Source organism: Equus przewalskii, chromosome 1 (assembly GCF_037783145.1).
Source record: "Equus przewalskii isolate Varuska chromosome 1, EquPr2, whole genome shotgun sequence".
Lineage (NCBI taxonomy): Eukaryota > Metazoa > Chordata > Mammalia > Perissodactyla > Equidae > Equus > Equus przewalskii.
In genome coordinates, this window is record NC_091831.1 from 146891273 (window position 1) to 146916650 (window position 25378).

Here is a 25378-nt window from a genome sequence, read left to right on the forward strand (position 1 = left end):
AAGCCCAGACAGACACACTTGGCCATGTTAAAAATTGTAATCGTGGAAGTAATAAAATCCTTCATTTACTAAGTCTTTATCACTGTTTGTTTTAATCAAATTTGCAAAGATAAAAGAAATTTGCAGTCTTCTCTTTCCACTTTGAAGAATGAGCTCTGGAGTGATATAGGAAGAGCTGGGTATAGCTGAACTTGGAAAGCAACACGCTTGAAACTCACGTGTCAGAGTTCTGACCACCACTCTTCCACTGTTTTGTTAATCATCCTGAAAGTATTTTATGAGGGGCTAGCTATTAATTTCAACTAATTCCCCGGGGAATTGAGAAAAAATGACAAAGATGAACTGCACAAATATCAAACATGCAAATAAGAAGGTCAACCACACAATCGACAAAACGTTCAAAGCCAGAGCGTTGCTTTCAGGCGCTTCCTGGTGCTATCTCCTGCCTCCGCGGGCCCTGGAGTCAGTCCCTGCAGCACCACTGGGCCTTTACCTGATTTCCTCTCTCCCGGCAGCGTCCATGGCCTCCCGGTCAACCCGATTGGCTCCCAGTTCTCAGACCAAGGCTGCGAGCGATCTTTTTAAAACGCCGATTGGCCGTCTTTCTAAATTAGAGCCAGCGCTTCACCTCCGTCCAGTTCCTGGGAAATGGAGTCCCCTCCAGGTCCCTAAGGAGTGACAGATTGACTCTCGCTCGTGGGATTTCCAGGCTCAATCTGGCGTTTCTACACGGATCTATTTGGCAACTTTTTTTGGGTTATGAGTGGCTGATGAGGACCTGCTTTCATTAGGAACCGAAACCGGCTTTGCAGAGGGGGCGTGCACTCAAAGAGCTCCGGGGATAAAAATCCGGAGCGTGAGAACCAGGAAGTACCGAGACGGTCCTATCTCCGTGACGGTCCCGCCACAGATACTGAAAACCGACCCACTCTCTCCCGGTTTTTAGTTTTGAGTAGAAAGTGCCGGCCAGCTCTTTGCCAGAGGCTGATGCTCTGCGGCCAAACTCTACTGTAGCATCTTACTCTTCAGCGCTAGGAGGGGCTTTTTTAAGGGGTTATCTATTACACCAATCAGTTTAGGAATCGCTTCTTCTCCACCACTGCCAAATTCCACTCTTTGCTTAAATACCTCCGGGAACCGAGAACTCACTACTAAACGCCAATCAAGCAGCCAGACTTATGCCTTTCCCAGGCTTCAGGCCCCGGCGTCTGACTTTGACTTACAAGGGATGATGGCTGGGGCGAACGGGAGGAGGAGAAATGCTTGCTTGGCCCCCAAACCCTTTAAGGGCTAGCAGAGAGGAGAGGAGCCCACCAAGGCGCAGGTGGCTATTGGTGACCATCCTAAAGCTCCAAGGTGACCAAATTGCCACAGGACGACGCCTGCGCAGTGCGTCCCAAGGCTCAAGCGAAGCCGGGACTGGTAGAGGGAGGAGCCACTGGGTCGCAAAACTAACAAGCCCCACGAGGTTTCGAGGACCCGGATGATCCCGCCCCCAAAGCGGAGCCGGAAGAGGGCGGGACGAACCGGAAGAAGGTGAAATGCTGTCGGTAGGCAAGCCATGGCTGTGAAGATGGCGGCGGTTGCGTGGCTTCAGGCGCTGCCTGCCATTCTGCTGCTTCTGGGGGCTCAGCCGTCCCCATTGTCTCTCTTCGGTATAGGACCGGCACCCGTCGCTGCTGCCGACCGATCCAAGTGGCACATTCCGATGTCTTTGGTGAGTGTTCACTTCAGAGGCAGCCGAGCCTGGTGGAGCAAGGGGTGGGGCTACGGCGGCTCAAGGGGTTCATGAAGGTTCTGCAGAAGTCCGCTTCCAAAGGGGTGGAATTGCCGGGAGCGTGGGTGTCGCTGGTGAACAGAGACCCACCTCTCTGGAGCGGAAAGCCCGTGCGTTTCTGTGGGTAGATTAGCAGGAATGTCAGAGCCACTTCAGGAGCGCAGAGGAGTGGTGGAGCGCTTTTTTATCAGCATAGCCGGAGAACTTTCAGTGTCTGACTTGAGACAAGTAAACTTGATGTATAGGTGCAGAATGGTCTCTCTTTCAGTGGCCCCCGGGTTGAATGAGATGGCTATGTAAATAGACCTCTTTTCCTTTTTTTTCTTCTGCACTTTTTTGTTAATTGCATAATTCTACTTACGAAGTTGTTCTAAGCTTTGCTGTGTGGTTAGGAAGCCTAGGCATTTAAAAACTGTATTCTAACGTGAGAATGGCGAAAGTGGAAGAAATAGTATTCTTAAGTTTGATATGGTAAGGCTAGTCTTTCTTTTGGACAGTTAACTAGGTAGCTTGACCCTTTCTGCCTGTTGCCTCCCTTCTCCCCTTCTAAAGCTCGTTTGGGCTAGAGCTAAAATCCTGTGAGCAGGACATACCGAAAAGCATTAGTTCTGTTAAAACCACGGTGGCCTTTTTGTTTCCTTCTGTTCTGTTCACTAAATGTGATGTCCAAATCTTATTCGAGCTTTTCTTATGGCAAACATTATAGCTTTTGTTCATTTGGTGAAGATCTTCAGATTCTCAGTTTTAGATACTTACTTGTTACTAAAATGGTTAATAGTTAAATCTGGCTATCTGCTTCTGGAATAGTTCATTTGAAGAAATGGTTGGTTGTTCTGGACAGTGATTGGTGGGTAAGGGGAATGAACTGATTAAGGAGGACTTCCCATGAAGATTTTAGTTAATTTGGGGTTTCTAGCAGCCTCCCTTCTAGAGTCCTTGCTGAATGACCTGTGGGGAAAAAATCATGTCTTTGCAACAAGCTGCAAAATCCTGCAGTTTGGATGTGGTTGAATTTTACTAAAAGGAAGGAAAATGATGTCTTTTTTTGTTAACAGAATTAACTTGAATGTTTCTAAGTTTAGGTTTTATGCCAGTTATATGAGAATTAAAGTGATCTGGTGCTAATTATCTTTCTCTCCTTTATCTTTGCAGGGGAAAAGGTATTTTAGTTTTGGAAAGATCCTCTTCAAAAATACGACTATCTTTCTGAAATGTGAGTTTTTGCATTTCATGAAGTTTTTATTTAAGTTTTTGAGTGGTCTTTAAACTTGTAAATTACCTGTCTCCCTCTGATGGCCTACTCTTAACAGAAGTTCTGAAATTTAATAGTCTGCCACTGTCTAGCTATAAACATATATAGTATGACTAAGGTCCTTTCACTAGATAATCTTTAGTGTACTTAGTTGTGTGAACTTTATTTTCTGCTCATATTTTTCTGGTGTTTATTATATATAGCTAGACAAATCGTGTGGGTTGATTGCCTGCATGGTGTTTTAATCTGTTCTGAGTTACAGATACACCACCAGTTTTGCTTGTGTGCTTGTTGGATGTTCGCTGAACACATGACCGAGGTTTGTCAGACCATTGGCAATGAATAAATATGTTCAGTAATTGTTTTGTTTACAAAAGGAGTATTTTACACCCTGGATCTTTAGAAGAGGAAGTTCAAAGATATGATCAGGCAACAGAGATTATGTGGAACAAAACGAGTCTGTCCAGTGGGAAAACCACTGTGTCTGAATCCATCATATCCCATTGTGTATTAAAGAAAAGCTTCCTTTTATTTTTGAAGCTGGCTTTTTTAGAGAATAAATGATCATGGGCAGCTCCACTTCAATATCAGGGATAAAAATCCAGATCATCCGTGTGTGCTTCTGTGCATACCTCTCTCCATAAAAGTTCAAAGTTACAAGTCATAGTTGGATGATTTTGTACTTTTAATCATTTAGTAAGTAGTTACGGAAAACCTGCTGTGTGCCAGGCACTGTTTACACAGCAGGGAAGTGATAGAAGAGGCCCCTTCTCTTATTTAGCCTACAGTCTAGTGGGGGTGAGGGGCGGCAGGTAGAATTTCTAGGAAGAATATACTACGTCCATGGAAATACAATCTCCTGACAAATGACTTAAATTTGATTTAAATCCAATCTATTCTGACACATGGGTCTTTCTTGTGACGTTTGTTTACTAGATAAGAGTAGCTTTTCTAGATGGCAGTATTCTGCTTTTGGAATAGCCTGACAGCCTGTATGCTCTTCTGTCCTTTATTATGTACAGTCTTTTCTCACCTGTGTTTTGATCTAACAGTGTTTCAACAAGTTACCCAAGCTGCACGTTTTGAAGTGTCTGTATTTCGTTGTTTTTGGAGAATTTGTAGCTCCTTAAAAATTACATTATCTTTCATTTTGTTACTTCTCTGCATTCTCATTTTTACCTTGTCTCTGATTTTATACTTTTGTGGGTATGGTATATAACTTTCTAGGAAATTGACAGGACTCTTTTCATTGTCTCTTGAAGCTGTCCATTCAGAGTTCCAAACGGTGTCTTTTAGCATGAATAGTATTTTTGAAGACAGGTTTCTCTGCACATCTCCTATTTAGGAGATTTTCTTACTGGCTTTTATTAATTAATCCCATCTCTTCTGTGGTTCTTCCGAGTAGTCAGTTCATAGCAATGTTACAATATCCTTTTTGTCATTTCCATAAATTCTATTCAACACATGAGATTTTTGTCTGTTTTAATTGAGCCTTGCAAAAGTGTGTCACTTAAAAATTAGTTTGAGAAAACGATTTAAAACAAAGAAAAGGGAAAGGTTATAATTTTAGGTGTGCTGCTTTTGTTAAAAACCAAAAGTAGGTTCCTGATGTAGTCATGTTTATCTTTGTCACATTTGCATAAAGTGGGTATCTCTGGTATATTTTTCCTTTCACAGCTGGAATCAAAGATAAAAGAGAATACTGACTTCCCCCAGGTGAGAAAGCTAATCAGTTATATAGACAGATTTATCCTAAGTCTTCAGAATAAGGCCTTGATCCACTAGAATATTGTGTTCCAAAGTATGTTCAGTGAGGTACGTGAGGCTTCTGTGATTTCATGAGGTTCCTTGAGGCCTGTCTTAAGGTGGGTTATGAAAAAAATCTAATACTCTTTATCTTTGCTTTTGCTGTTTCTACCTTCCCAAGCCAGGTTTGCTTTTTGTTCATAGTTCTTTCTATCCAATCTTGAGCTTTCAAGGTCTAAGCCATGAATTTTTCCCTCAGTGGAACCATTTTGAATGTTGCCGTGTGACATTCCTGATGTTGTTAATTTTTGTCTCCCCACCCAGAAAGTAGTCGTTTTAAGTGTCTTTAGTTATTTGTTCCCTCCAGTTCCCCTCTTTGGCCTAACGCTATGCCGCATAGCTTTGTATACTTAAGTGCTCTGCTAAATAAATATTTGAATGAGCATAGAAGACTGGTTTTAACTTAGGCCTGCTTGATCACTTCCAGGTTTTTCCCAGCAGAGAACCAGAAATCGAGGTTTTAAGGCACAGTAATAGATAATGTTTCAAAAGTTAAAAATAGCTTAACTTCTGTTTCTTTCTAGAACAGCAGTACTTACTATTATCTAAAAAAATCCAGTTCTTTTTATATATATTACCTCATTACCTTATATTTGGAGCAGGAATGGTCTTTGAGTATCTCAGTTTAGCTGCAAATAAATGGGATCTGGGGTAACAGGTTAGGAAAAATGCTTTGTTGGGATTCATCTTTTATTCACAAAGACTTCTTCTTTTATAGTTGATGGAGAACCTTGTGATGTACCTTTGAATGTAACCTGGTATCTGAAAAGTGCTGATTGTTACAATGAAATCTACAACTTCAAGGTAAGGAACATAAAATTAACAGACTTCTTGGACGGATCATTGGGTCCCAACTCGATAGAGGAAGGAGTGTCGTGAAGCTCTGGAGGAGAAGAGCTGAAACTAGAACCCGTGCTTCCTAATTTGCAGATCTGCTGTACTTGCACTTCGCAAACTTTTTGGTCTCAGAACTCTGTTACGTTCTTACAAATTACTGCAGACTCCAAAAAGCCTTTGTTCCTGTCGGTTACTATACTAGAAATTAAAACTAAGAAAATGCAGAAATATTTATTCATTTTAAAATAGCAATAATAAACTCATTGCAAATTAATAAAAAAACATATTTTTAGTGAAAAATAGCTTTTTCAAAAAAACCCAGAAGAGTGGTGTTATTTTGTAGTTTTGCAAATCTCTTTATTTAATGTTGGGCTTAATAGAAGGCAACCAGATTCTTAGATTTCCTTCAGTCTGTCTTTGTGATGTGTTACTTTGAAGTATGTGCATGAAATGTGGCCTCATACAGATATTTATTGGAATTCCATATGTATTGGAAATGGGAATGATATTTTAATAGTGTTTTCAGATAATTGTGGATATTGTTCTTTGATACTCTGCCAAAATGTAACAAGTAGATTTTGTTAAAGGTTAGTTGTAGCGTGGAATCTGAAACCGCATCAGTGAACTTTTTTTGTGTTCTGTTATATTGATAGTAAAATAAATCGGCGTTGTGCTCTTTGAGTGGTCTTCACTGTCTGATTTTGTAACAGCATTTATTGGTCATTTAGAAAATACTAGTTGACTGAATTATATCAACCTTCCAAATAGTAACTCGTTTTATAATTAACTCAACATTACATTTGTTAATATCACCCTTCAGTCTCATCAGAAACTCCTTAAGCGTTGAAAGCTCTTAAGCTCATGGTGAGGCAGATAAAAGTTTTCCAGAATTCCAATTTTTGCTTGAAAGCTCAAATTTTATCATTGGCAATGAATACTGTCAGTTGTCTTCCTTGAAGTGACAGCCTCCCTCTGCCCATTTTCAAGAAAATAGCTCCCAAATAACCAAGTCTGAATAACTAGTTTATCAGTCATTCTTTCAAGTAAATGAAAAAAGTAGGTAGTTTAGCTTACAAGTCAACACAGTTGCATAGTGGTTCATTTCAAGATGATCATTTATAGTGTTTTGCATACTTCCTATTTTGTCTCATAGAATATTAAAAAAGGCATGTACTCAAAGGTCCAGATTTAATAACATTAATGATTTTTACTACTTCATCAAGGACCTTCTTATGTAAAACTGGCTTTTTTTTTTAAATTGCAAGTTTATCGCTGTGACGAGTGCAGTGACTGCTAGTACAATTAGGTGCCATTGCCTTGGTGCCTGATAAGGCACAGCAGTTTTACCCACTATAACTTTTGCACTATCAGTTCATGACAAATGACATCATCATCATTATTATGAAAATAGTTTTGACCTCTTAGACCATGTAAAAAGGTCTACAGACCACATGTTCACACTTGCCATAGTGCACTGTACTTGAGCATTGAAGATAATGGCTCCAAGATGGATTTTTCAGGCCTTTTCCATTCTGTTTCTGTTCCCATATTTGCGTCATTGTTTTTGTTTGTTTTTTTACATTTCCCTTACTATTCTTGAAGTTTCTTTTCAAAGATAGTCCGACTAGTCTTTAAAAAAAGGTCCATCATCCAGTTGGTTTTTCAAACCTGAAGCAGTCTGAATTTCTGCCAAGTGTTATTAGGGTTTTACATGATCTTTTTTGTCGTGTTGGTGATTGTTTTTTGCTTTTGTTATATAACGTTGGATAGGCTTGATATGGCAGGGAGGACTGAAAGGACTGACCAGTTTAGAGAGAAATGATAATATCTCCAGAATATGGTTTGAAATGTCGTTGATCCTTTAGTCTTAATCAATTGCTAATTGAATTTACAGTTAAAAACTTCATACATTTGAAACTTGGGATAGGCTGGTCAAGAGCTTAGCAGATTCAGTCTACATAGGTAGTACAAGCTAAGAATGTAATAATTATTTTGGATTACCACAGGACAGAATTATGGAAATGACAAGCAGATAGTTGACTGAGATGTGAAATTGGAGCTTAGGAAAGAGAGGGCAAGATTAGGGATGTAGGTATGAGAGAAAAATCACGGGACTGATAGATAAAGCCCCAGAAATGGTGAGTTTTTTCAGCGTATCAGCAGTGGACTGTGAATGCCTACAACAACTTTGTGTTCTATCTTAGCTTCGGAGTACAAGTAGATCTTTTTGTTGATGTTGTTAATTTATTCAGGTAACTTGTAAATATATTTTCCTGTGACAAAACCCTTTGGACCCTAACAGTTTCCCAGTCTTCCCAGAATTTTTAGAGGAGCTACACTTTGTGAGCCATAGACTAGAATTCTGCACTTTGGGGTCTAATTAGATTAATCTGTTAGATTCTTGGATACTACTGTGTAGCGTCTTTATCTGATGCTGTTAATTTTTAAAAGAGCAAACCCAAAACTGTATTTGTACCATAGGTCATCTATTTAGTATCTTCTGAGTATCTTACTTGTGAAAGGTAAAGTTAAATACTTTGTATTTCCTCTGTTTTTCCAGGCAGAAGAAGTGGAGACATATTTGGAAAACCTTAAGGAAAAAAAAGGCTTGTCTGGGAAATATCAAACGTCATCAAAATTGTTCCAGAATTGCAGTGAACTCTTTAAAACACAGGTAATGTTTGATAGTGGTTGGAGGGAAATGGAAGAGATGAAAAATGTTATGTCTGTATTTTTGGTGCTATCCACTTCTCACTTCCTGATTCTTTCTTCTGACAGAAATAAGTTGGAAGCATGTTCTGATAGGTGCTTAGTCAGCCTCTTATATATGCATCTCATCAAAGAGAGGATACACTTTCCTTTGTGTGTAAACAGCAAACTCCCCATTTTTTTTTATTGTGGTAAAATATACATGACATGAAATTTCCCATTTTAACCATTTTTAAGTGTGCCATTCAGTGGTGTTAAGTACATTCACATTCTGTGCACCTATCACTATTAGCCATCTCCAGAACTATTCCATCACCCCGAACTTACGCTTCATTAACCATTAAACAGTAACACCCTGCCCTCCACCCAGTCCCTGATAACAACTGTTCTGCTTTCTATCTCCATGAATTTGACTCTTGTAGATAACTCAAAGAAGTAGAATCATACAGTATTTGTTTGGCTTCTTTCACTTAGCAAAACGTTTTCAAAGTTCATCCATATAGCATGTACGAGAATTTCATTCCTTTTTAAGGCTGGATAACATTCCATTGTATGTATATAACCACATTTTGTTTGTCTGTTCATCTATTGAGGGATGTTTGAAACGTCCGATTTTTAATTCTCTTTCCATCTCATCTGATATATCCTCAGAAAAATTAGTGTTTTTAGGTTTTACTGCTACAGATCTGAAATCAAAGGGTTGAATTTCACACCTTTTTTTGAATAAAGGGGAAGAGGTGAATAATAATATATATTTTTAATGCTTACATATATGTAATCATATAAGTAGGGTTTATATTATAAAATTCTCTTTTCTTAGAAATAGGGTCTGACACCAGTTTTTTGATAGAAAAATTATGTATTTCATCAGTATTGAAAATAGTTACTGTAACTTTAGCCTTTGCTTCGTCCTGACTGCATTTAAATATTGCTTTGGAATATTTAGCAAATTGTCTTGAAAAGGCAAGGAGTTCACAGAAAGCTAGGTTTTCTGTCCAGTTACTAGGAGTAAAGTTTATTGATAAGAAGGCTTTAATTTAATGATAAGTAATTGATAAGCAAATGATGCAATTGATAATTGAACTGTAAGGATTGAGTTCTTGTCATAGCTTAGATTTTATGGACTTGGAGGACAAAGAAGATACCTTTAAAATGGTGGAAGAATGTTGAAAAAGAAAGCTAGGAACAATGTGATGTTGAGCAGGGAGTTTTCTGTTGGTTCTCCAGGTTTATCCCCCAGGCTAGACGGATTGGTTGGCCTTTCTTGGATTTGGTTATGGAAAGCTACCTGTTGTATACTGTTCCCCAAGGTTCACGGACTTTGAGATCTGCTGTAATCTTTCCAGGGTCTTGCTATATACCCCTCTTGGTCAGCTTTCCTCTCCCCCTCCAGTCTAATGTAACAGAGTTGAAATACATGCTCTGGTTATTCAGGAAGGAGAATTCCTCATCTGCTGATAACTGGTAAGAAGGGTAATTAGTATAGGTTTTTTATAGGCATGGAGTGTGTTGTGGTAGAGGGAGCAGTGGACCCAGGAGTTAGGAAGCTTAGGTTCAAATCCTATTTCTGCATCTAAAGCTTTTTGTATCTTTAGCCACATTTTCCTCATCTGTGGAAGGAGAGGATCCTTCCATCCTAAGCATATGTCTTCTATCTAAGGTTTTGTTATTCTTAAAGATACATAATTTCTATAGAAAAATTGAGTGGCCTGTATGGTTTGATATTACGTTTTAGTTCCCAGCAAGGTTTATTCACTTTTCTGTGGTTGATTGGAAATCTTTTGTCTGTCAGTGCCTTTTATTCTATTTGCTGTTATGTTTTGCTTTAACCACTTCTGTAGATTTGGAGCTACACTTTTCTTTTACTATTATACATCTTTAATTTTAGTTTTGTATTTTTTTCGTAGAGCTTTTCTGGGGATTTTGTGCATCGATTGCCTCTTTTAGGAGAAAAACAGGAGGTAATTATTTTCCTTGTTATGTATTTCTGAGAGTAAAATGAAAATTCTGAATTAATTTTCTTTTTTTCTTTTTTAATGTTTAAAGGCTAAGGAGAATGGAACAAATATTACCTTTACTGGAGACAAAACTGTAAGTATAGCAGGGAATTTGGAGCATTGAACACATATTTCAGTTTTCTTATGTTGGTGTATTTTAAATTATTATCTCGGGATGCTAAAGTTTAAAAAGAAATTTCAGAATGGAATCTGTACACCAAGATGTTAACAATGGTTGTCTCTAGATGATATTATGAGTAATTTTTATTTTCTTCTTTGTGTTTGCTGTATTTTCCATATTTGCTACGATCAATCTGTATTGTTTACATAATTATCACCCCATAAATATTACTTATAAATAGGAAGAAACTTTTAAGAAAGAGCCTTGTGATAGAATTGCCGTCTAAAATTGCCTTGTGATAGAATATAACTGGAAGAGAGATTGAAAGATTAAAATAAGGTTTAAGACTATAAATGAACTATAAATGAAAAATGCCTTAAATTTTCATAATTCACTTTCTAATTCTCAATAACTAATTCCTTAAAACTGTACCAGATAAAAATGTAGAGGAAATAAGATAGTTATCCATATTTGGTCAGGCGTTTTTACAAAACTGATGAAAGTTTTTAATTTTATAACAATTTTAAGATATAATATACATATCTCAAAATTTACCCTTTTAAAACATACAAGTCAGTGGTTTTTTTAGTATATCTACGAGTTGTGCAACCACTAATGTCTAACTGAATTCCTGAAAATCTTCATCACCCCAAAAAGTAACCACCTGGCCATTAGCAGTCACTCCTCATTCCACCCTTCCTGCAGCCCTAGGCAACCACTATTATTCTTTCTGCTTCTGTGGATTTGCCATTTCTGTTCATTTGGTATTAATGGAATCATACAATTTGTGGCATGTTTCACAATTTAAAAGTCTGTCTTAACTTTTACTTCCTTCTTGTGCAGAGCCCTAAGATCAACCAGAGGTGACTGATGAGGGCCTTCTCAGGCCTCTCTTGAGCATGTGGGCACAGTCCCGCACATACATGCACAGCCCTATGTACTCTTGGCCTCCTAGATTTCCAAGACTATTTTGGAGCTTTTCAAAACCCCTGTGGACATCTCACTTCCAATTTTTCCTTTGAAGTTTTTACTCAGCCTCTTGATAGCCCCACCTAGGAGCATCACCGTGGGCAGCTGTGATCTTTCACAATTGCTGCTGAGTGTTTTTGACAGTGCCCTGAGTATAGCGTCCTCCCCACTGAATGAGCTCTGAGTCGGGTCCTGCAGAAGATAAGCCCTGAGAGTAGAGCTTTTCAGCACCTGCCAGACAGCTCTGGCAGTTGGTTATCAGGGGACCTCCAGACTTGTTCTGTTTTTTCCAGTGGCTGCCGAACTGCTTTATTTCACAACTGTTATAGTTGCGAAGACTTTGAGTTCAAGGAGCTTGGAAGAGGGGAATGGAATTATGGTGAACAAAAACACCAGAAACTTGCTTTTCTTACTAAGATTCAGCTGTTTTTCTTGAGGAAACACTTCTGGATTGTTTCAAGTCTCTAGTTAATTTCCAGGCTTCCAAAAAAGTTGGTTTTTATTGTTTTTGCTTATGTTCTTGTTCCTTTTATGGGTGAGTGCATTTTCAGCCATTCTGCCATTCTGGAAGTGTCCCCACTCTCCTTGCACTGATTATACTTGTACAGAATTTTAATCTAAAAATGAGTTTGGCATGGCAGGTTTCATTTAGGTTTTTTTTTTCTTTTAAAAAGCAACATCCGTTGGGTTTTTTCTTATTGCTAATATGTATATATTCACTATCAAAAATTTTTAAAACATATACATAAACAACAAGAAGAAAATAATCATCTATAATACTACCACACACTGTTAGACTATAAATATATGCATCTTCTAGTCTTTTGTCTATGTGCATATTTATATTTAATTTATTTAAAAATGGGAATCTTACAATATGTATCATATTGCAACTTTTTTTTTAGCTTAGCAATATAACATGGACATCTTTCCGGCTCAGTAAATACTGTATGGTATCTTTATTTAAATGCCTGCATAGTATTTTATTGCATGAGTAATTGCAGTTTGTTATCAAATTCTCTATTGTTGGACATTTATGTGTTTCATTCTCTTGGAGTTTTAAACAGTGCTGCGGTGAATGTTCTTGTGGATATATTTATTTTTAATTCTTTGTTTTCTGGTTTCAAAAGAATTCTGTGTTGGTGAACATTTTGCTTCTTAACTTAAAAGCAAAAATCCTTTGTAATTTTATTTTCTAGCAGTTTGCTGTGATTATACAGAGCACATGAATATTAACCAAAATGAGATCACATTATAGATACTGCTGTGTAATTTTTTCTTTTCGCTTAATAAATTGGTACATTAAACACTACTTCACTTATTTCGTGGCTGCATACTATTCCATTTAACCATGATTTTTATGATCAATTCCCAGTTGATGTACATTGGGTTGTTTCCAGATTTTCAGTATAAGGTATAGCTATATATCTTATATAGGTTTATATAAGGTCTAGCTATATCTTTGTGCATGTTTATAATATTTTCTTTAACCTAAATTCCTAGAGCTGGAATTGCTGGGTCCAAATGTATGCACAATTTATAAATTCTTTTTTCATATTTTGTCAAAGTGCTCTGGAGAAAAACTATAGCAATTTATGGTACCAAGAAAATAAGACTGATTTTCCTTCTTTCCTCACCAACAATGGCTATTATAGTTTAAAACAGATTTTTTGCTATTTGTCAGATTAAATTGTATTTTTAAAAAATTCTTGTTGAAGCTGAGCATTCATTTCTGTGCATCTTGGCTCCTTGTGATTGTGCTTTATTCGGTGGTCTTCTGTGCATACTTTCAAGTTCTGTCAAGATTTGGGCTCTGTTCCTAGTAAAGCTGACTGAGAGATGACCCTGTTGAATACTGCAAGTAATATTTAGAAATATTTAATCAGATTATAATCAAAAGAAGTCAAAGAACTATCTGTCCTTTGATCATTTTTCCTGAAAATTGGGCCTAAGAGGAGAATACTTTATAATCCTATTTAAAGGATACTCACAAGTTCAGTACCTCCACCCCTTTTTATTAAAGCTCTGATAAAGCATTACAGAAAAGGGCCTCTCCCTATCCCTTCCCCTAGGAAAAAATATAATGTTTTGGTTAACTCAGTTTTCTGGTTTAAGCAGTAATGTGGTATATTTACCATTATAATGTCCTAAAAAGCTTCTGTGCTCCATCTGTTCATCCCTCCTTCCCCTGAGCCCCTTGGCAATCACCGATTTTTTTACTGTCTCTATAGTTTTGCATTTTCCAGAATACCATATAGTTGAAATCATATGATACATAGCCTTTTCAGATTGGCTTCTTTCATTTAGTATTATGCATTTAAGTTTTCTCCATGCCTTCTTGTGGCTTGATAGCTCATTTCTGTTTAGTACTGAATAATATTCCATTGTCTGGATGTATCACAGTTTATTCATCCATTCACCTGCTGAGATACATGTTGCAGGAACTAACAGTAGTACCTATCTGATAGGGTTGTTGTGAGGATTAAGGAAGGTAATAAATGTTACATGCTTAACAGAGTGCCTGGCGGATGAGTGTTATTTTTACAGAGTCAGAATATCTATGTTCCAGAGTTAAATGTGAACTTTGTCAAATCCTGGAATATGAAAACTAGTCAGTCCTTTTGAAATTTGCAAGAGGTAGTTTTGAGATATATAAAATTAGAACTGGCCTGGTGGTGCGGCGGTTAAGTTTGCACATTGACAGCCCAGAGTTTGCCGGTTCGGATCGCAGGTGTGAACCCATCCACTGCTTGGCACGCCATGCTGTGGTAGGCATCCCACATATAAAGTAGAAGATTGGCCCAGATGTTAGCTTAGGGCCAGTCTTCCTCAGCAAGAAAGAGGATTGGCGGCAGATGTTAGCTCAGGGCTAATCTTCCTCAAAAAAAATAAAAAGATATATAAAATTAGTAGCAGAGCAGCTTATTACACCAAAGTTTTATTGGTTAATAAACAAGTAAGTTCAGGAAAGGTTCAGTTAATTGTGGGTGAATAGGAAGTGATGTACCTATAACTTTGAAGCTGTAAAGCTTTCTCACAAATGGCTCCTGAATTTTGTCAGAAGAAACCATCAGGCAGAGATAAATCAATGTGTGATTCAGCATGGCATTTATGTTTTTAAGTTACTAAGATAACCTAATAGTGTATAGCTGAAGAATCATTTAATCCGCTTGGTTTGACACTTTGGATTTGTATCATGGAATATAATCTTTGAACTCTTGTTTAACGTTTTCTTGGGTTGTAGGATAATTTGAGCATTTGAGAAAAGCTGTGGGTCTGCAGGAAAATGCATCATTATGCAAAATCTGTTATCCACTTTGAGGAGTTTCATAGATCAATCAGTGAAGCTTATCTGGAGGTCTGTGGGTTAAAGTTCCTTCTAAGACCAGAAGAGGCAATAACTTGCAAGTCTAGGTACCAGTACCTCCTTTCACATACAAGGAAGCAGCAGCCACTTATTTCCTATGTTCATCTCCTTTATCTCTGTTTCTTAGTCTTGTGTTTGTGGAGGTCCATAGTTCATCTAGCATGGATGGCAGCAAATCCTTTGAAGGCTTTTTGCTAGGTCTGTGCACAGACTAACTGGCCTTGAAACAGATTCTTCCCAGGTAACCAGTTCTATAAACATGGAAGCTGTTAACTCTACTTTCTTGACTTTGGGGGACAGTGACTTTTGCTTTCCACATAGACTAGCCCAGATTAAATTTTTGATATAAGTGTGAGACCTTGTCAGCAGAAATTCTGGTAGTCTTGGGAATGGCATGGAACAAAGGAAATTAGATTCAAGAATTGGTCTTTATGAATCACTGACATCATCATAGGTTTTTTTTCTTTTTAGGTGATTTAAATTATCTCCGTATTTTGTTCGGGATATCTGTGTCAAATGTAACTAGTATTCTAGCATGGTTTAGTTAAACAGATTCAGTTTAATGATTTAGTTGAGGTTTTCTTTGTAAAAAAAAAATAAATAAGTTAAACGTGATTTTTTGTGTATGAGGAGATACAAGATGTCCTACTTTCTAGTAATTTATAATCCAGCCTACTTTGTTGTATGCACAATAGGCCTGTTAGGTTTGTTGTGCCTAAGGTTTTGTTGAATGAAAGTGAAGGGCTCAGCCATGTTTCTGGGCACATTCTGGAATAGAATTTTCATGTTGTATTATTAACTTGTATTCTTAATTCCTAAGACTTGAAGATTTGATGCATTTTTTTTCCTCTCTAGGCAATGCATGATCCATTGACAACTTGGCAAGACGCACCATACATTTTTATTGTACATATTGGCATTTCATCCTCAAAAGACAATCTACTAGGTATTAATCTTTTTACTAGTAAGTACGTTTTGTTACTTTTTACCATTTGTATATTACCTAGTTGTGTTATGCATGGTGGGTAGTGTAAAATTGCTTGAAGGGAGGGAATAATTAACGTTGGTTGTGAAGTAGAAAAATTGAGACAGAGATTAACATTTTTCTGCAGCCAGTATGTACCAGACACAGTCTTAGGCACTTCACGTTGCTTTCTCATTATATATCACAGATACTAGATTTCATTTTCCTTCATTTGATCCTCCTGCTTTTTAAATTTTTAATTCGTATGATCTTCTCAGTATTCTGAATTAGACTTGGTTACCAAGTCAAAACTCCAAAATTTTTAAATTACTTGACTTTGGTAATTTTTTAATATCTCAATTTTTCTTAGTGTTCTCCTTTTCTTGCTGCTCAGTTCATGGTGTCTGAAATTTTGCAATAACTGCTAACTGGTTTGTATTTCCTATAGTTTCTTTTTTTGTTTCTTCCTTCTCCTCTGTGGTTTTCTTCCCTTCCCCGTTTTCTCAAATAGAATATTGAGGAGAAACATTGATGGTGGTCATCTTTATCTTGCTTGTGACTTCACTGGCAATATTGGCACATTTCACCATTGAGTGTGATGTTTAGTATAGATTTTTCAAAGTATTCTTTATTTAGTTAAGGTTGTTCATGTCTATTCCTAGTTTACTAAGTGTATTTCTCTTTTTCTTTCTTTCTTTTTTTTAGTATTAAGAATGAATGTTCAAGAAATAATAGGAATGATGAAGAAAATTTTGAAAATAATTTTTCAAAAAAATTGGCAGGAGTGTTCAACATAAAATTAAAAACACAAATAATGTTAGAAATAAACTGCCAATAAAGAGATTGAAGTAATATGTTAACCTTGTTCCAATATTTTAAAAAATGATTAAATTCTCAATCTTTTGGAAAATATTAATTGCCAAAATTGATTATATTTTTTAAAAATATGCCTGAAAAAATTAAGAAAAATGAAACGTAATTTTTCCACAGTAAGGGCATCGCACCCCAAGGCATTTTAAGCATTGAGTTTTAACAACTTTTCAAGAAACACATGTCCCCTATCTTACACTGTTTGTCTATTCTAATGAAAAGGGAAGGCAATCTACCATAGCATTTGTATCAACACAACTAAGGACTTAGAAAGAAAATGTAGTTTAAACCTGTCTCATTAAAATGTAAATATCTTAGATAAGATGCCCCCAAATTAAAAAAAAAAAAAGAATGAATGGTCAGTTTTATCAAATGCTTTGATTATATTGATAAAAATCAATTGATTTTTGATTTTGATAAAAATGATCATATAGATTTCTTCATTTAATCTGTTAATGTGATGCATTATATTAACTGATTTTCTCATGTTAAACCATTCTTGAATTTCTGAGATGCCACTATTTGGTTTTGACACACACACACAAACACACCCCTTTCACACATATATATACACAACTGGATTCTGTTTTCCAGAAGGTCTATAATTTTCTTTGCTCATGCTGTCACCTATAGGTTTTGGCATCCAGGCTATGCTAGTCTGATACAATGAATTGGAGAATGTCCCCTATTTCTATATTCTCTGGGACAGTTTTTGTAAGGATAGGATTATCCATTTCTTGAATGTTTGGTAGAACTCACTTATGCTAGTATTTTGGTGTAATCTTTTTTTTTTCTCTCCTATGTAGATTTTATAAACAACTGATTAATTTTCTTTAATGGTAATAAGTATTTTGTTTTTAGTTTTTCTATTTTTCCTTGAATCAGGGTTGTTTTGGGGGTTTTTTTGAGAAATTGTCCATTTTATTCAAGATTTCAGATTAATTGGCATAAAGTTATTAATGGTTATTAACTTTTTTTTTGAGGAGGAGGATTGGCCTTGAGCTAACTACTGCCAATCTTCCTCTTTTTGCTGAGGAAGACTGGCCCTGAGCTCACATTCGTGCCCATCTTCCTCTTTTTTATATGTGGGAAGCCTACCACCGCATGGCTTTTGCCAAGCGGTGCCATGTCTGCACCCGAGATCCGAACCAGTGAACCCCCAGCTGCCGAGAAGGGGAACGTGTGAACTTAACCGCTGCGCCACCGGGCCGGCCCCCTCTTTTTAACTTTTAAAATCTTTCTGGGATTTTACCCTATTTTTATCCCAGTAAACCAGTTTTTGGTTTTAATTTTCCCAACTATTTCTTTGTCTATTTCATAAATTTCTACTTTTATCTTTATCATTTCTTTGATTTGACTTAACTTTAAACTTTTGTGTTTTATGGTTTCTTGTATTGAATGCTTAATTCCCAATCCAGAGGTGAGTCTTATGTTCCATAGTAATGTGGGATATAGCAGATCTAGGCAAACCATTGGGTTGCCTGGCACAGTTTCTGGACTCAAGACGTGTATTCTCCTGTATTTCTAGGCCCAGGGCTTTCTAATGAGTAATAGTCTCAAGGAGCAGTTGCCAACATGTATGTCCAACCTTCTTGCTTTGAAAAGGGAGCAGGAGAAGTCCTGCTCCAGTCCACTTCAGCCTCTTCATGCATCACATCTGGCTCTCATCCCCTTTTTCTTAGAATCCTCCTGGTTTTGGTAATCTCACTGGAACTGCCCTCTCAATTCCCATAGCCTGCTTTTGGGCCCAGAGTCCAACGTAACCATGCACTGTTCTGAGTTTCTGTTCAGTTTTGATATTTGGAGATGTTTATCTTGTTTTCAAGCTTGTGTCCTTTTGATTCTCTCTTTTTTCGTTTTATTCATCTGTTGTTTTGAGCTAAGAAGATACTTTAAAGGCTGGAGTTAACTACACCATATTAAAGTCCTAGGATTCTTTGTCTAAAACAGTCTTCTAATCTTTCCTTCATTAAAACCTTTGATGTCTCCTCATCACCTGTAAAATGTCCATATTCTACAGCAAGGCTTATAAAACCCTACAACTTGTCCCAGTTTACCTTTTGTTGCCTTGTTTCAGAAGACTACTATATGCTACTGTGTGCAGTCTCAGACTACGTGTACTTTAAATATACATGCGTTCTCACACCTGTCTTTGTTCATGTCATTTCCTTTACGCGGATGGCTTTTTACTTTGTCCTGGAAAATATGCACTCATCCTTCTGGGTCTGGCTCAGAGGGACAGTTCTCTCTGTTGGTTTGCAACTTCCTCTCCCCTCTAGATGGTAATCCACTAGATGGTTGAAAACGTCTTACTCATCTTTCCAACTCCTATGTTTTCCGTGGTGTGTGTCACATAATAAGTGCTCAGTAAATGTATGTTGTATTTTAGCATAGAGTGGGGGTTAGCCAACTTTTTCTTAAAGATCCAGATAGTAAATGTTCTCTGTACTTTAACTACCCAACTTTGCTGTTAGGTGCAAATGGGGCCGTAGACAGTATGTGAGTGGATATGGCTATTTTCCAGTAAAACTGTATTAATGAAAAGGGGATGGCTGGATTTGGCCTGTGTGCTATATTTTGCTGACCCCTGGCATAGAGTAAGCAAAGAATGTGACAAATAATCACCAATTATTTTATTTGCTCTTTTATCAAATTAAGAATGTATAGATTTAATAACCAGTTCTGCTGTGAAATTTTTATGATTGGTATTATGGGATGCTCCTTTTGTTCACATAAGTATTCGACCAAATTTACTTTTAATAATGGTATGCCCTTTTTGCCTGATAAAAATTAGTAGGAAATTTTTGTTGAATAGGCACTTATTACTGTGTCTTTGGAGATAAATCTGTTTTTATTTATTAATCATATCTGAAATTTATCCAAATAGTTTTATCAGTTACATTTTTAAAATAGTCATAGGTTTGCTTCAGTAAGGCAGATGTGTCTTTCAGGTTCTTGTTACTGTCACTTGTTCTGCTTTATTAAACACTTTGTTATTATTAAGCACCTTCCAAAGATGATACATTAATGTAGCAAAGTTACATAATGCATAAAATTGAAGTAGGTAAAAAAAAATACTAAAGCAATAGGAAAACATAGGTAAGGAGAGATGGACGACAAAGAGGATGGCAGAATGAAGGAATGAAGTCTGGTACTTGTTAAAGCATGTTAGTGATGTGTTGTAGGAAAAAGTATATATGAAGTATGTTCGGAATTTAGAGGAGATGCAGAATAGTTCCAGTTGGGCAGCTCACAGAATGCCTTGTGGAGGAAATACATTCAATCTTATCTTTAAAGATGTGACTATGGGAACAGAGGGCTTTTCCGGTTAAGATACTCCCTGGAGCATAGGGATGGAGGCCTGTGCAGGACATAGCACGAACCATGGGAACACTGCATGAATTTCAAAGTGCTCTATAAATGTAATACTCACCAAGATTTAAGTGGTTAAAAATAAATGACCCAATGGAATTTTCATTAATTTCATCAGACAAATGTCACGTAATGTTTTTGTTTAATTTCTGCCTCCTTTACATTAATTCTGAGGACTGTTTTTTGGCAGTGACTGTTGAAGTGAAGGGTCCCTATGAATACCTCACGCTTGAAGATTATCCATTGATGATTGTAAGTGAACTTAGATTGTTAACCTCAACATTAAATGAGTTTAGTTGAAAGATTGTCCGTGTTTTGTAGCAATATTCTTTTTTAAAGAATTGTACCTGAACAGTTCAGAAAGTATGGCTTTCAGTTCTTTACTTCTTATTAGAGTGTGATCTTGGGAGGGTCAGTGAACCCCTCTCCGCCTTCATTTTCTTGGGTTGATGACTTGTGGAATTTTAGAGTCAGAAAGTACCTCAAAGATGATTTCAGTCTGACATTCTCTCTCTAAGAAGGGCACTGCTTACAATCCCATAGTTTCTGATCCCACTTAAAGTACCTAAATGATGCTGCTTCCTCCTTTTCAGTGTGTGTATCTGTGTCCATGTCTGGGAATATCCTTAATCTATTTTCAAATTTCCTTTGCTCATGATTGTTTTTTTTCCTTCTACCTTTCCCTTTCATAGTTTTCTTATTTTGTCCTCTTCTGTTACCTATAACTATATACTAACCCTGCCATGCCTTTTTTCCTCTTCAGTGTTGTCTTCGTTTATATAATTTTAGACTGTGAGCTGAAAAAGCTCTTTTAGTACAGAAGAGTGGTCACTTTTGACAGGTCCTGAGGTGGTCTCTCTCTGCTCAAGAGGAGACAGTTTTTTCATGTTAGTATTGAACTCCAAAGAAATAAAATAATTATTTTTAAAGTAGAATGTATAAAATGTATATTTTATAGTGTGTTAAGACTATATATTGATGCTAAATTGGCTCTTGGCCCTAATCCTCCTTTTTATCTCCTACCCACTCGGATGACAGTTTTTCATGGTGATGTGTATTGTATATGTCCTGTTTGGTGTTCTGTGGTTGGCATGGTCTGCCTGCTACTGGAGAGATCTCCTGAGAATTCAGTTTTGGATTGGTGCTGTCATCTTCCTGGGAATGCTTGAGAAAGCTGTCTTCTATGCAGAATTTCAGAACATCCGATACAAAGGAGAATCTGGTACGGAACCATAAAATGTTTGCCAGTTTGTGTGATCGGCAGGTGAGACATGTGACAATTTCCCTAAGGTCAGCAGTCATTAAGTAGGTTTAACTTTTCAGTTACTTAATTAGAAAAACTTAAGCAGAATCACTATGATTGTGACTTTTGTTTTTAATCTCATAACTTGTGGTTTCAGTGATTTGAATGATTCTACTGAAATAACTCACGAAAGTTAGAACAGTAGTGGCCATTTTTGGAAAGATTATTATCGTCATCAAATCTGAATTGCCCTTGATTTTTAAGACACCATTATTGTATACATCTAAGAAAGAAAACAAATACTGTCAATTTAATTGTAAGATGCTGTTGACTGTAAGACACACCTTGATTTCAAAGATAACATGGGGAGAAGTGCATCTGAGAATTGGTAAAATACACTAATACCAAGAAAATAGGGTGCTTCAAGATTATTAAGGTGAACAGGTAATGAGAGAAATGTTTTTGTACTGAAGTTTTTGTGATAACTTTGGTTCTCTCTCATGAGACCATTTAATTATTGATTATTGTTGCAAGTATACTAATTAGATCTTTCCCTGTCTTTGAAAGGGCTTGAAAATAGTAGATGTGATTTCAGATGAAAATGATTTGAAAACTTTGTGTATGTGTTTTGTGCTTTTCTATGTATACGTATATTTCGCAGTTTTTAAAAATAGGGGAGAAGTTTCCTAGATGTTGTAAATGTCCACGTGGGGTGAGGTATTCTGCTAAGGTTTTAGTGAAATGGGGAGTGGGGAGAGAAGGTGAATTGCACACGCCCAGATTGCTGTTCACATGTGTGAGATAAGTGAGATCAGCATGTATACTTGTAAAAATTGCAGAAGTATTATTTTTTAGTAGGACTCATACCATTGCTTGTTGTGAGATCTACATTTCTGGTTGTAGAATCGCACCTTTTCCCAAACCTCGAGTATAGCACCTTTCACCCCTTTTCTCTCATAGTTCAAGGTGCCCTGATCCTTGCAGAGCTGCTTTCAGCAGTTAAACGCTCACTGGCTCGAACTCTGGTCATCATAGTCAGTTTGGGATATGGCATAGTCAAGTAAGTATTAACTTCCTATATGGAAGAGCATATTACAATGCTGATCAAATTGAAACTGTATTTCCGGTTCCCATTGTAATTCTGAAAGAGTTGATATTAAAAGTAGTTCTGAGATAAGACAAGTATCTGAAATTTTGTGGATTTGAAGTTGGAAAAATGTTGTGTTTCATTTCACTTCTTGGAACTCAAGAAGCACCTGCAGGAAAATCCGCAGTGTAGTGAATGACATTGAAATAGCACACTTTTAGAGTAAACTTACAGTGACTTTACTCTTCCAAAATATTTTTTCAAATCAAATTTTTTATAGGAAGAGCATTCTTGCTCTAATAGTCTGAAAATAATTTATTTTTTATTTAAAACAATTTTATTGAGTGCCTTCTATATACTGGACTTTGTTCTAGACTCAGGGAATACAGCAAGTAAACAGAACTCTTGGAGTTCACATTTGTGGAGGGAGGGGACACACAAAAATCAGTGAATAAAATATCTGATATGGCAGTGGTAAGTGCTATGGAGCGGATAAAGCAGGGAAAGGATATCGAGTCTGGGCAGGAAGTGGAGCTTTCAGTTGTAAATGGGGTGGCAAGGAAGGCTTCACTTAGTGACATTTAGTAAAGGTCTCAAGGAGGCGAGGGAACTACGCGTACACCCAGGGGAAGAGATGCTGACATGTGGTCAGACTCTATATATATTTTTAAGGTAGGGCCGGTGGAATTTGCTGATGGATCAAATGTGTGATGTGGAAGAGAGGCAGAATCAAGGATGTTGCCAACTGTTTTGGGCTGAGCAAGTGCAAGGATGCAATTGACATTTACCGAGTTCAGGAAGATCTTAGGTGAAATAAGTTTGGAGCGGAGGCAAGATTAGCAGTTTAGTTAGATATCCAAAGGGAAGTAAAGTGGAGAGATTAGGGTGCAGGTACAAATTTGAGAAGTCATCAGAATGTAGATGTGTAAAGCCATGAGACTGAATGTGAGCACCATGGAAGTGAGTGTATATGGAAAAGAGGTCAAAAGACTAAGCCTTTGAACATTTTCTGTTACTTTAATACAGTGATATGAAGTAGAATTAGAGCAGAGGAAATTGAGGAGTGACCAGTACAGTAGGAGGCAAATCTGAAGACTATATTTCGGGGAGGGAGTGATTATTTGTGTCAGACAAGAGGATTGAGAATTGACCGTTGGATTTAACTACGTGGAAGATAGTAGTGACCTTAACAAGACAGTTTTGGTGAAGTGCTGGGACAAAAGCTTGATTGGAGTGAGCTCAAGAGAGAATAGGAGAAGACGAATTGGAACTAGCCAGGTGTAGACAGTTACTTCAAGGAGTCTTGCTTTAAGTGGGATTAAAGAAATGACGGGTTTTAATTTTTAAAAATGATTCATTCATTTAAAGGAGTTTTGCTTTAATTGGGATGAGGGGAATGGGGGATTTTCATTTTTAAAATTGATTCATTTAACAGATATTTGAGTGCCTCCTATATGCCAGGAAATATTCTAGGTTTCTAAGATACACCAGTAGGGAGGAAAAATCCCTGCGCATACAGAGCTTTTCTACTGTATGACATAAAATATAAGAACAAATATTGCTAAGGCTTAGGTAGACATGATTTAAGGCATTGCATCTCAAACTATAATACACTAATGAATCTTGTTAAAATGTAGATTCTATTAAGTAGTATTTTGAATATCAAGGATCTAAGACTTTTCCTCCTTTGAACAGAAGCTGTTTAAAAAACTTTTCATATTTTGTTGGATTTTGAACTTGCAAATGTACTATTTATCTAATAGGATATTTGATTATATCAGTTAAAATTTTTAGATTTGATAATGGTATTGTGGTTATGTTTTTTAAAAGTCTGTTAAAAACACATACTGAAATATATATAACAAATAAAAGATATGCTGTCTAGGATTTGCTTCAAGATAGTATGGGAGGATGGGGAGTGGATGGCGTGCACATGGGGCAAGACTGGCCAAAGATTGACGGTTATTGGGACTGGATGATGGCTGTATAGGGTCTATTATACTGTTGACTGTGTTTCAAAGTTCTCTACAATGAAAAGTTTTTTTAAAATGTGATAACCGGAGACCAGCTCTAAACTTCTAGTATTCACTATCTTGTTTGAGACCGTATTTTTTTTGAGTTTTCTTCTCTTAGGTGAATCAAGTATGTCTTTTCTCTGTTAAGTTGTTGGCCTGTATTAATCAACTTAATGAGTTCCTGTTACTTAGCTTGTCTTGGGGTTTGTTGCATTTGTACTCAACTCTCTCTCTGCTTTCTCTTCAGGCCTCGCCTTGGAGTCACTCTTCACAAGGTTGTGGTAGCTGGAGCCCTCTATCTTTTTTTCTCTGGCATGGAAGGGGTCCTCCGAGTTACTGGGGTCAGTATTGCTTAATCTAACTTTTTGTGGTCAGTTCAGATGTCTTCTTTTTGTCTTGAGGGGGTGAATTGGGAATGTCCATGGGCTTCTTTACTGCTTCTGAGTCACCTTTGGCCTCTCACTTTCAAAATGTATGTATGATTAATTTTTTCCTTTTAATTTATCTATTAGAGCTTTATAAATTTAATTTGTGATCAGGAATGGATGCTTTCCCACCTGTTCACAAATTGCTGCTCACTTAGTTCCTCCTCCTGGACAGTGGGCTCCATTCTTGTATAAGTGGCAAACGTTGTAATCATGCACTTGCTAGTTAATCTAATTTTTGTCTTAAAGTGACAGTGTTCTTTGCTTAACTAGCTCTTGACTTTCAAAGACTTTCATAAAATGCATCTAGTTAATTTCACATCATTCTCGAGAATTACATAATTATACCCTTTGCCAGGGAAGGAAACCAAAGCACTGAGATATAAGTGATAAAGAAATTTATGTTAGGGCTGGATTAATGTGAGGACGAAGTGGGCCTATCTAGGTCATTCCAGTTATTTTCTTATTTATTAAAAAATCACTCTCTGCAATAACCTGTTAGATTCAGGGTGATAAATGCTACAAACTTGACTTTGCCCTCAAGAAAACTGGGCTCAATAAGTTTTG

At 37.0% G+C, this 25378-nt stretch overlaps 2 protein-coding genes across 23 annotated transcripts in view; one reads left to right on the plus strand and one right to left on the minus strand.

Annotated features, from left to right (window-relative positions):
* GANC (glucosidase alpha, neutral C) overlaps positions 1 to 1351 on the minus strand; it is a 74552-nt gene extending 73201 nt beyond the window's left edge. For 5 of the 7 annotated variants that reach the window (XR_011529318.1, XR_011529322.1, XM_070583101.1 and 2 more), the window contains exon 1: positions 494 to 633. Coding sequence is in view for 5 of the 7 variants with exons in the window: in XM_070583101.1 (XP_070439202.1) it covers positions 494 to 522 (29 nt within the window). In the remaining 2 variants the exon portion in view is untranslated. Of the gene's footprint in view, positions 1 to 493; positions 669 to 1223 lie in introns of those variants that run through there. The other 2 variants (XM_008518596.2, XM_008518598.2) reach the window with 2 other exon arrangements.
* Positions 1352 to 1506: 155 nt separating this feature from the next.
* Positions 1507 to 25378, plus strand: part of TMEM87A (transmembrane protein 87A) — a 36042-nt gene continuing 12170 nt past the window's right edge. For 14 of the 16 annotated variants that reach the window (XR_011529379.1, XR_011529378.1, XR_011529384.1 and 11 more), the window contains exons 1-11: positions 1562 to 1717; positions 2930 to 2990; positions 5554 to 5639; positions 8233 to 8346; positions 10289 to 10342; positions 10428 to 10472; positions 15691 to 15799; positions 20232 to 20293; positions 21080 to 21263; positions 22245 to 22344; positions 24634 to 24727. Coding sequence is in view for 12 of the 16 variants with exons in the window: in XM_070583245.1 (XP_070439346.1) it covers positions 1562 to 1717; positions 2930 to 2990; positions 5554 to 5639; positions 8233 to 8346; positions 10289 to 10342; positions 10428 to 10472; positions 15691 to 15799; positions 20232 to 20293; positions 21080 to 21263; positions 22245 to 22344; positions 24634 to 24727 (1065 nt within the window). In the remaining 4 variants the exon portion in view is untranslated. Of the gene's footprint in view, positions 1718 to 2929; positions 2991 to 5553; positions 5640 to 8232; positions 8347 to 10288; positions 10343 to 10427; positions 10473 to 15690; positions 15800 to 20231; positions 20294 to 21079; positions 21264 to 22244; positions 22345 to 24633; positions 24728 to 25378 lie in introns of all 16 variants that reach the window. The other 2 variants (XR_011529385.1, XM_008518593.2) reach the window with 2 other exon arrangements.